At 33.6% G+C, this 12687-nt stretch overlaps 1 protein-coding gene across 1 annotated transcript; it reads right to left on the minus strand.

The window, feature by feature from the left end:
* Positions 1-1909: 1909 nt before the first annotated feature.
* Positions 1910-6945, minus strand: LOC133184055 (uncharacterized). The gene is made up of 6 exons (XM_061318934.1): positions 6801-6945; positions 6456-6625; positions 5057-5134; positions 4593-4740; positions 3073-3491; positions 1910-2101 (listed from the first exon to the last, which is right to left on the minus strand). The coding sequence occupies exons 1-6, from the start codon at positions 6934-6936 to the stop codon at positions 1982-1984; spliced, it is 1071 nt and encodes a 356-aa protein (XP_061174918.1). The 5' UTR covers positions 6937-6945; the 3' UTR covers positions 1910-1981.
* Between the last annotated feature and the right edge of the window lie 5742 nt (positions 6946-12687).

Here is a 12687-nt window from a genome sequence, read left to right on the forward strand (position 1 = left end):
CCGGGGGGGGGGGGGGGGGGGGTCATAATTTCATGGTTATCTTGTTTATACTGAAGAGTCATTATGAACTGACATGATGTCAAGGTAAAGTTCTTGGGGATGTAAATTTGTGGGTAAGGGTAACCCTCGAAATCCATAAGTATTGGTTCCCCACAATCAATGATGATTTCACAGCATTTAGAGTATAGGAAATTTGCTAGTCAAAAATTTGCTTTGTATTGCATGGAGAATTATGCCATTTCTTGTCCAGCTGTGTTGTTAAAGATTGTGGTAAATTTAGAGTCTAGTCCTGACCACATGTCAACATGTAGTTATAAAAAAAAATTGTACAGGAGCAAGTGCAAAATTATGTACAGGATGCACTTTAAAACATTATTTAAGAAAATCACTAGACATATCTAAATAATTTTTGCCAACTTTGTTGGAAACTTCATTAATTCTGTTGTCATTATATTTCTTTCATCATTTGACTTAACTTTTCTTTAGGTTCCAAAAAATTTATGGTAATTTTTTTTTCAAAGGATTTTTTTACTGAATTTTAAGGATTTCTACAAAACTCCAGGGTTTGAAGCGCATTTGAAGTCAGTATTTTTTTTTCCACTTTAAAAAAAATGTTAAATGTCACATTTTTTTCGAATTTCAAATAGATAGAACATTTATATGATAATACATTTTAGTAGATTACACAGACATTTGATTGATTGGTGCATGTTTACTGTAATATGGTTTCACTGTCCGTTGATTTGTTGATGTTCTTTTTAACTTTTAAATATAATATAAAATCATGGCATTTTATTTTTTGCTTTTACAGAGTTTATTTAGAAAGATTAAATAAAAATGAATAAAATTTCAAAATATTTTCAGATTCCTTTTTCTTTTTTTTCTTTTTTTTATCCAAATTTATATTTGATTATGACATGGATGAGTTCACAACTAGAATACAGACAAAGTAACTGAGAATCACACAATATTTATTACAATAACCTTGACCTTTAACCAATGAGTTGACATGTTGCCTCCTTTACTTACCTGTATAATGAGATGTACTAGCTAGTAGTCTCTATCTTGAAAAAGTATCCAAATTGATTGCTTGGAGTGGATAATATTTCTGGACCTGAATGCAGACATTTAACAGTACAATATCTGCTAAATATTTTAGGTCCCATAAAAAAAAAATATTAAGACTTTGACCTTTCACTAATTGACATTCTAATGAAATGACCTCTCATAAATATGTGATGATCAATAGTGTTAAACTTTGACCTTCATAGTTGATCTGTAACAAAATTTAGGTTAGACAGGCCTGCTATGTAGTAAAATTATGATTCAACTGTGTTCTGGCCATAGCAGTACCTGGTAATCTTTGATCTATGACCCCGAAACTACATATCTTCCTCTAACAATGGAGATTTTCATGGCTGCTACGAAATAAGTATTTCGATATACATGTATTAGAAGTTAGAATTCTTACATACATGTATATATATATATACATATATTTAAAGAATCATTAATTTTTTATAACTTTTTGATGATTTCATCAATTTTTGATCTGCAAAAATCAGTATCCTTGCCTTTATGAGCACTCTTAAATCCTAGACATGTTAATACAGTAAAACACGCTTATAACGAAGCATCAGGGACAGACAATTTTGCTTCATTATAAACATGATTCTTTATATCTGTTAAGTTCACAATATTTTTTAAAGCCACAGGGAATGAAAATCACTTCACTGTGAGTGTCGTTATAAGCGTTTTTGCTACAAGTTTGTTTGACTGTATGCTGTTGCAAAATTTTGCAATGCAACGTATTGAGCAAATTTTGCTTATAAATACATGTATGAGGGATTTATATTATTATTTATAATTTTTATTGATATTTTTAAGATCAAACAGATGAAAAAATGAAGATATTTGGACATGTTTATTTTTGAGATCCCCTACAATAATCACATACACTTAAAAAAAAACCCACTTAATTTCAAGTTTTACAACTCCTGAGAAATTCCATCTCCTCTGCCGTGAATTTTGGAGTCAACACAACATTGTCATAATCAAAGTCCTCATCCAAACAAAAAGCTGTCACTTCACTGGAACACTCCTGAAAGAAAGGTATTCAAACTGGTCAACTTAGAATTAATTGTAGATCAGCATCCTATACTGTAATTAGTTAATTAGACTAGGTTCTTTCACGGTGGACTAGTGATTTCTAATTGATGGATAAAGAGACAATATTCATTTCTTTGTGGCAGTAAGACTTATGTGTAACAGGTATCTGTTGCTTCAGAGTCTTGAGACTTAATTGACCTTTTAGAGGTAACATTCATAGAGGTAACATCCAAATTCCTGCTTGAAATTTTTGCAGTTTCATAAATCTTTAATATTTCAGATTTTGGATTTGAATATTTTGTAATTGTATTTTTGGGGAGGGGGGGGGGTGAAATTTTGACTAGCTGCAATGTTCCAAACAAGAGGCCCAGGGGCCACATCACTCACCTGAGCACTATGGCTAGGAAAAAGCAGAAATCAGTTCAGTCTTGAAATGTTGAAAAGTTTAAATAAAAAAGTGGTTCGGGGGGGGGGGGGGGGGGGGGGGGGGGGGGGACATGAATTGAACAAATTTGAATCTACATTATCTGAGGATGCTTCCACATAAGTTTCATATTTTCAAGCACAGTGGTTCTTGAGAAGAAGATTTTTTAATGATACTATTAATTTTTCACGAATTCTTAATTATCTCCCCTTGGAAGAAGGCGTGGCCCTTCATTTGAACAAACTTGAACCCCCTTTACCCAAGGATACTTTTTGGCAAGTTTGGTTGAAACTGGCCCAGTGGTTCTTGAGAAGAAGATGAAAATGTGAACAGTTTACAACAACAACGACGACAGACAATGGACAAATTTTGATCAGAAAAGCTCACTTGAGCCTTTGGCTCAGGTGAGCTAAAAATTGAACCACTGCAAAATTTACATGTTATATAGAGCATTATTGAATAAAAGCTTTCTTTAAAAAGGAGTATCCAAAACTAAAATATAAAATGAATAATTATTTACAATAATGACGAAATACTACCTCTACTGATTCCTCAGTTAGTAGCACTTCTGTTCTGTAGGTGGCAGAGAAATCTAGAATCCGCTCCTTGTTTTTCATCTTAATCGCACTGGGAGATCCAAGATCCTCCACTTCTCCAGGATTTAACAAAGAATCAGAGGGAGGTGCTCCTACTCTGTCTTCACAACTTAGCTGTTCTGAACACTGTGCACACTCCCTCTGAAGATCAAGTTCACTCACTGGGTTACTGGAGTCAAGGATTGAATTGGTTCTCTCAACGGAAAAACATCCTTGATCAGCACCCTTGATTGGGAAATCAGTGTTCTCGGATTTAGATGGAATGTTAAGGACTCTTGACTTATCACTGTTGTCCTGAAGGAGATTGTCAATGTCTTCTGCTTCCTCGTCAGACACTGGCAGCATTTTTTCCTTAGAATTTCCTGTTCATGAAAGAGAGAATATGGTTCATCAGTTCTCCAGATCAGAGAACCTAAAAAAACAAAAACTTCAGGCATCTCTGTTTCCCTCATGTTACTACTGACCACCATATTCATTCACATCATGCACTTGTATACCGGTACATGCATATATAATTTATTGAAATATAATGATTAATGAACATCACATTTAATTTTTAAACTGTGATGGGCACTCAGAAATTATGAGCATAGCATAATTTATTTGAACCAAATCTTAAAAGATATTGAACCTGTTGTTGTTAGCAATAGGACAAGTGGAAAGCTGTCAATGTGACAACAAACCGGGTTTTCTTTTGTGTAAATAGAACTGGTATTAATCTAGAAAATTATAAACCAGCATGGAGAAGAATTTTATACTTTTTCTGGCAGTGACCTTGAACTTGTCAGAATGATCTTTGGTCAAGGTCAAGACACACCCTTGTGTCATAAACAATTTTTGTACTCAGTATGAGGTTCTAGTGATTCTCCATTACAAAGTAAAAGTTTTAGCAATGAGAAGAATTTTATACTTTTTCAGCCAGTGACCTTGAACTTGCTGGAATGACCTTGGGTAAAGGTCAAGACACACCATTGGGTGAAAAGCAATCTCTGTACCAAGTATGACCTTTCAATGTTTCTCCTTAACAAAGTTATAGCCCTGAGAAGTTTGCAGGGACAGAGGGATGGACGGACAGACGGGCAAACAAGGTGCTTCCTATATACCCCCCTAAACTTCATTTGTGCGGATTATAAAAAGTTCCTATCTTAAAAACTTTAGTAGATTACCAGACAAATGGGGTATCATACATGCAATATTTTGTTTAAAATGACTAAGTTCAAAAGCTGGTAATTTTCTAAAAAATTATCAAAAATTAAAGTAATATGCATATCTCTGATATATGTACAATTGATCGGCAAAAAAAAGTTCTTATCTTAAAAACTGTAGGAGGAGTTATCTGGACAAATGGGGTACCCTATATACAATATTTTGCCAAAATATGACTAAGTTCAAAAGCTGGTATTTTCACCATTTTTCCTTCGGAAAACCTGGTTAAAAAATAGCAGTGTTATGATCACTTGTACCTTCTGAGATGGCCTTGCTAGAGGACTCTGCATTACCCTCTGCACTGAAACTGGCCAGGTATCCTCCTGACATGAAACCCTCCTGCCCTCCATCAGAGTCCTCCTCCTCCTCTTCATCCTCCATGCAATCCATCACAAAATTATCAAACTGCAAAGGGAGACAAATCTTGGGAGTCATTAAAACATCATTTATTTTAAAATTTGTTCTCTAAGGCAAGTCTGATCCTTCTCATTCATAAGCACTTCGAAAATCAAATTTGATCTTGGACCACTTCTTTTCTTTGGTGCAATAATGTTTGGGGAAATTTGAAACTTTTTGAAAACCTTGACTGGTTCTCTCAGCCCTCTGCTTTGACATTTACCTGCATTTACCATGAAACCTTAAATAATATACAAATTGAATGTTCCTACGTGCAAGAAATCCCCCTTTCCTCACTCCCACTCAATATAAATGTATCAGATACCTTAAGCTTGCTCGTAACGTCAGATCCAGTTGGTGACTTCTGTGACATGATGCTTGTCCTTTCACCTTCTTCTAATAACTGAAAACAAACCAATAATTGGAAATACAAAGACAAAACTCTGAAATTCTTTAAGTAACAGAAGTATAACAGAGAGGCTCTTATCAATACATTAAAGATGATTTGGTAAGGCTACCTGTCAAACTTTGTTAAGATCTATAAGATTTATTTACCATGTTTACAGTGAAATTCTGAGAAGATATTATTGCTCAATGCTCATCCTTGTAACTACAGGTTTTTTATTTGCTCTTACTCCTACATTCCATTTTTTAAAGGTAGAAAGGTGGGAATGTAGATTAAAAATAGTGGCTTTAGACAAAAATTATTACTTGTATTTGATCTTTTCTTTCTACAGGTTGTAAGGGACATAACTTATATTTATGAATTGAGAAAGTGTACCCTCATTTTAGAGAAGGATTGTCCCAATTTGGGTTATAAAGTTTGCTAATCAAATTTTAATTTAAGAATTTAAAATCTCATTCATGTTCTACATGTAGCATCCTTTTCCAATAAAAGAAGGGGATGACAGAAATAAAAAATAGTTAATTGTTCTTACATCAAATTTGTATCACTCTGCATTTAAGTGCAATTGTCTTGATATGGAAGCAATTTAGCATAATCTTAAAATTGATGATTGTGCTCAAACTGGTTGCATCTAAACATTAATTTGAACATGAATTTGAAAATATAAAATTTGGTATATGTATTGGATACTCATATGAATCAATATACAGTAAAACTCGGTTATAGCGAAGTCTTGGGTACCTGCGAAATTACTTCGCTATATCCGTAATTCTTTATATCAATATAACAAATTTGTTAAAGTATTTATAGCAAAATCACAATATAGACTATTTTCTCTTCAAGTATAACTACCAAATGTATTTTGAGAAGTATCTAAAAATACAAAAGTTACGTTGGAATTGAAAAAATTACGGATGAATTGATTTCAAATTTAAAAATACACATGCATATACTAACAAAAATAATGTCAGTTCAATATTCTAAAAATTTAGATCTTTAAAAATTCACTAAAAAGATGTAAATTTCATTATTTTTAACCTCCAGGGCCTGGGGACACAAAAACAGTTCGCTATATCCATTAATTCATTATATTCATAATTATTTACAAGAAAATGTTAAGAATTTTGCTAGGAATTCCAAAAAAGGTCGCTACATCCGTAAATTTGCTATATCCGTGTTCATATTATACAAGTTTTACAGTATGAATTATTCTTTAAAAAATTAATAATAAATAAATAAAAATGAAATGAATAAAGATCAAGAAATTAATAACAAATAAATAAAAATGAAATAAATATAAAAGATCAAGATATTAAACCTCTTCCTCCAATTCATCATCTGTATTTGCTTTTAAAGGTGCTTTACTTTTATCCTCTGACAATGGTTTTGTTATATTTTTTCCTTTCTCTTTATTATTCTTTGACTTGTTTGTCAGTGGTTTCTCTAGCTTCTTTTTTCCTAGATTGACCACCTCTTTCTTCAATTCATCTGTAAAATAAATTTTCAGAACCCATACTATTTTTTTTACCTACATACATAGTAAACTTTCAGAGGACCTTCAACAAGGACACTTAGGGTCCATGCAAATGTAACACAAAATTATGAAATAAACCAGTGACTTTAACTACATGTATATACATGTTACTTTTTATAAACAATGTACCTTTGTTTAAGTAGGTAAACCCATCCAGAAACTCATCATAAGACTGCTCTTGGATTGTCATTATTTGGTCCAATGCTGAAGCCATGTTGACGCCTAGACTGTTGATTACATTATCATGTGATGGTCTTGTAGACATGGTATGCTAAAAAAAGGGCTAACATTGAAGTTTTGTCCAGCTATTGTTCTACCAAGGTAAAGTTTGGCTTTGCATTTTAACCATTACATATGTAAGAGTAAGTGAGGAAATGACATAGATCAGACCAGGATTTGAAACCCTTGGACTCTGGACAGGTGCTCTACCTGCCAAACACCAACAAACCCCAGCCAGCATGACATGGAACGAGATTTCTATCAATTTTAAGATGAATTCATGCTACAGGAATACTGTAAACCAACTTTAATTCATGTGTGAGAAATACCAATGAGTTTTGAGATCTTGTATTTATTGCTGTGAACTTCAGTCGTGAAAATTAGTTGCCAAGGATGAATTTCAAACTGATAAAAAATAGCAAATAAAAGATGATTTACAGTATTAAAAAGAGCAATCATTGATATGGAAAAACTTCTGCATGCTACCCAGAGCATGCATGGTCACAGACAATTTGGACACCCAAAGAGCAACTGGTCATTGAAAGACAAAAGTTGTGTATTTCAATAATGAAATAAAGCTAATGACACATGTACCTCATATTAAGACTTAGGCTACTCAGAAAAATATTGGAATTACTGGTATATATTTGAAGACAGAGGTGCACTTTTCTTTGAGATTTTCATTTGGAGCTAAATGCAACAGGTGGAATTTCAAAATAAAAGTGCAATGGCAACTTCTACTGTTAGTACATAGCACTTTGCTGTGTGAAACAATTTTTTCAGATGGTGAGCAGAGTTCTGATGCTGTTTATGGAGATAAAAGAAAATAAAGACAAACATGCCATATATGGTTTAGTAGATGAAATATTGTAGAAGAGAGTGGTAATAAACAGTTTGCCACTCCATTTTCTCTGAAAGTGTAAATGACTGCGATTCTGGGGAGGGGGTATGTGACGGTACATATTGTCGTTTTGTACATATTGTCGTCAGCGACAATATGTACCTACCCTCACGGCACATATTGTCATCCATCGGTACATATTGTCACCGACGACAATATGTACCCAGATGAGCCTTATTTTCCTCCTGCATAATGGACAACAAAATGTACAGTCAAGCACCAGCACATATTGTTGTCGGCGACAATATGTACAGTCAAGGTCGGCATATATTGTCGTCGATATATTGTTTTGACGAATATTTACTTGAGAAAGGAAAGAGAGATTGACAAACACACACATAAGCACAGAGGGAGACAGACGGCGTTACTCACAATACTGTAGGGAGAAAACTTTTTGGTCAGAAAATTGTGTCCAGGATTGATGTACATCACTATGATATGCTAAAGATACTGTAATTCTTGAGATATCTGAGAAATCAGCCTATTCTTTTTCTTGTAATATATACTTGGAGATTGAATACAACATGTATTAGTTTTTTTGTTCAGTAGTAATGATTATTTGGTAATTATTTTTTGCGCCATTCGAATATACAATCATGTGCCGATATAATTGGTGTTGGGGTTGACATTTTTAGATCACCTGAACTGGAAATTCAAGAGAGCTTTTCTGATCACATTTTGTCTGACCATCCCTCTGCCTGTAAACTTTTCAAAATTTCAGCTTCTTCTCAAGAACTACATGTACTCGGTCAATTTCAACTAAACTTGCCACAAAACATCCGTGGATAAAGGATATTCAAGTTTGTTCAAATGAAGGGATTTGTCCTCTTTCAAGGGAAGTAGATAAGAAGTGAAAATTCTGATTCTTATGTGAAAGCTTCATTACATAGCGTATGTTCAGTTTTGATGTCCTAGCTGGCACGAAAAAGATCCCTCACTGCTCAATGTCCCTGAGTTCCCAGTATAGGTTTTAATTTGCAGTCCTCCACCGCCTAGTGGTGACGTCTACATACGAATGAAAAATTCTCTCGAGATGGACATTATTACAACAAACAAACAAACAAATTTTTTTTTTTCAAATCATGACCCCAGGGGTAGGGTGGGGCCACACTGGGTGATCAAAGTGTTTCATAGGAATATATACAGAAAATCTTTAAAAATCTTCTCGAAAGCCGGCAGATGTAGCACCAACTAAATATTATTGGCTAATAATCCTACCTGGACCTAAGAACTTTTTTAAATTGTTGACGGTGTCCAAGGTAGAAAAAAAAATTACAGGAAGTGAATTGTGCTGTATAAATACAGACCTGACTGGAACAGGAGTATATTTCCGGATTTGTAAACATATTAGCCGACAGGAAAAATCGTTTTTATAATAGATCTATTATTTGAGCTTTCATCACAGATATAATAATGTTATTTATGTCTCTGCTTCCATGGACAAAAAAGACTTAGTTAAAGTCTATTCATGAGAGTGTTACTTCTTGGACTCAAAATATTTGTTTTGAGTAAACCTATTTTTTTTCCTCTGAAAACGGCTTCTTGGACTCCAAATTTTTGTTTTGAGTAAAACCTTTTCTTTTCCTCTGAAAACGGACATAAATTTTCTTCACATTAGCAGGCGTGCAACATTATGAAAGTCTAGAGTGGTCAAATTAGGAAAATGAAAAAATAAAAAGACATAATAACGAGATAAAAAGTCTTTATTACTTCATTAATAAAGTCGTAATTACGAGGTAAAAAGTCGTAATATTGAGATAAAAATCATAATTAAGACAAGAAATTGTATTGCGACTTTTTAAAAGTCGTAGTAAGAAAAAAAAGTTACATGATTTGTTTCTTGCCTGTTTCCGTCGTTCATCATGCATCATTAACATTTTTGCCTCTCCCGTGGGACTTCGGTGTCAGCGTTGCGTCCCCGTTCCAGTTTTAGGAGCAAGTCCTTTCCCAAATAACTGTAAGTCCTACCTGGACCAAACTTGCATGGATGATGCATCTAGGGATGTGCACAGTTTCAGACTTAAGTAAGCTTCGGATGCTGGATCTGATCTGTTGCAACCACTATTGAAATAACTAACACTATTGAAATAATTATTTCAATAGTGGTTGAAAATGCATTTCAAAACCAACACAGATTGTAACCACTAATGAAATAACGCTCACTATTGATATAATTATTTCAATAGTGGTTGAGAATGCATTTCAAAACCAAAACCAGTTGCAACTCTTGAAATAAGTTCACTACTGAAATAATTATTTTAATAGTGGTTGACAATGCATTGAATTCAAAACCAAAACCAGGTTGCAACCACTAATGAAAGATTGTTCACTACTGAAATTATAATTTCAATAGTGGTTAAGAACGATTTTCAAAATCAAAGCCAGGATTGCAACCATTATTGAAATATAACGTTCAGTATTGATTTTTTTTTTAATACTAGCTGACAATGCCTTTCAATACCAAAACCACATTACAACCCTTTTTGAAATACATGTAACACCCACTATTAAAAGAAATATATGGATTAAAGTGTTCATTGTGTTTTCCAATATTTTCCGATTATTTTTTACAATTATTGCTATTTATGAGGTCACTGCATTCTCAACCACTATTGAAATAATTATATCAATAGTGAACGTTATTTCAATAGCGGTTACAATCTGTGCTGGTTTTGAAATACATTTTCAACCACTTTTGAGATAATTATTTCAATAGTGGTCTTTATTTCAATAGTGGTTGCAACATTCAACTGTATACCAATTACTTGAAACGTATCATAGTATCTTTCAAAACATTGATGAAGGTACGTAAATCATGTTGTATGGTTTTTTGTGATCTTTGAAAGGCTTTTGATAGAGTATGGTACAAAGGTCTACTATTTGAATTACAAACTTATGGTATATCTGGTGATCTTCTCCAGTGGTTTTCTCTATGTCAAAGGTCACAAAAAGTAATGTATAAGGATCTTTTATCATCAATATTAGATATTTTTGCAGGTGTACCCCAGGGGTCTGTATTAGGGCCACTATTATTTCTCATTGATGTAAATAATGTTGCTGAAAATATGCTTTCAGTGTGTAGATTGTTTGCTGATGACAATTCACTTCAACAGTCATCATACAATGTATTCGATATTGAATTCAAATTAAATCATGATTTTAGAACATGGTCAAATAAGTGGCTATTTTGATTTAATCCATTCAAAACAAAGGTTATATTTTTCAATAAGAAAGACATTTCTATTATGCCAAAGTTATTTTTTAAAGGTGACAGACTGGAGTGTGTTCCAGTTCATCGTCATCTGACTCTATTATTGTCACAAAACCTTAGCTGGTCTGAATATATTGATGGTGTCGTAAACAGATATAGACAAATAAATGACAGTATTTTTGCTGCTGTTCATAAATTTATTGACGAAACATGTAGATTTTCTTAGTTGATATGTTAAATTTTATTCGTGTCTTTTGTATTATTTTTCTTTAATTTGAATGACATATTGTATTACATGTATATAAGGAGAGGAACTTGTAAGTTATTTTAGAACTTGTTTCCAATCCTTATGATTTAATCAATAAAAAATATGTAGCTTTATGTCTATGGTCAAAACAAGACGAAACGTTAAAAAATGTAGGTATGATACATTTACCCCCCCCCCCCCCAAGGGCGTCTTAATTTTCATGTTTTTAGGTTTCCAATAGCAAAACATGAGCACTGCCATTCTTTCTATGATATCCGGGGGCACTGGCACCTAGATCTCTTATCCGTAACTCCTACTGAATAGAACTTGAGACTTTGACAGAATCTTTATAATGCTTGTATACATAGTGTTTTTTGTTTTTTTACATTTTGATCGGACAGATATTTGGGGTTTCCCATGGCAAAATATGGACTTTGCCATTATACTCATATGGGAGCGGCCGGGTATCTTTGTGGGTTCGGTGCTCAGAGAAAGACGGACACCTCTATCACTATATACGGGTCCCGCATTTCAAGATGGGGGGGGGGGGGTTATACATGTAATTACAGACAACAGAATGGCTACAAGCATGCAAGACAAATTCACACAATTCTATATAGTCTATGGGTTTTGTTTTCTCTGCATAAACATACATGTTAAAAACTACATAAACGTTTTGTTATATTATAATCACATCTGTGGTATTGATCCCATTAAAGAAATTGTTAACCCATGAAATGGGTTAACAATTTCTTTAATGGGATCAGTACCATAGTATAGTTTATGTAATAACAAAAAATATCATCCATAATATTGAAATCAAAGTTTGTCACACAGAGGACAGTAAAGTACAAAATTTTCTTTTTCATCAAATCAAGCATAGCTTAGCATGTGTATAGTTATGCCCCCGGATCGAAAGATCCCGGGGGTATATTGTTTTTGTCCTCTTTGTCTGTTTGTCTGTTTATCTGTTTGTCTGTCTGTCTGTTGTCAACTTTAACCTTGCCCATAACTTTTGATTGGTTGGAGCTATGACTTTCATATTTTCACCTGTGTATTCCTTGTGACAAGACCTTTCTTTGGGTACCATCATATTTGACCTTTTGACCTTGACCTTGGAGTTTGACCCACTTTTGCAAAATTTTATGAGACTTTAACCTTGGCCATAACTTCTGAACAGTTGGTGCTTGGGGTTTCAAACTTCACATGTGTATTTTTTGTGACAAGGCATTCCTTAGGATACCAACAACTTTGACCTTTTGACCTTGACCTAGGAGTTTGACCTACTTTTGAAAAACTAACCTTGGCCATAACTTTTGAACGGTTAGAGCTAGGGCTTTCATACTTTACATATGTAATCCTTGTGACAAGACCTTCCTTTGGATAACTTTGACCTTGACCTTGATGTTTTACTTACTTTTAAAAAACTTTAACCTTC

The sequence above is a fragment of the Saccostrea echinata genome, unplaced genomic scaffold (genome assembly GCF_033153115.1).
Source record: "Saccostrea echinata isolate AGI-Se365-2 ecotype Australia unplaced genomic scaffold, CSIRO_AGI_Sech_v1 ptg000001l, whole genome shotgun sequence".
Classification (NCBI taxonomy): domain Eukaryota; kingdom Metazoa; phylum Mollusca; class Bivalvia; order Ostreida; family Ostreidae; genus Saccostrea; species Saccostrea echinata.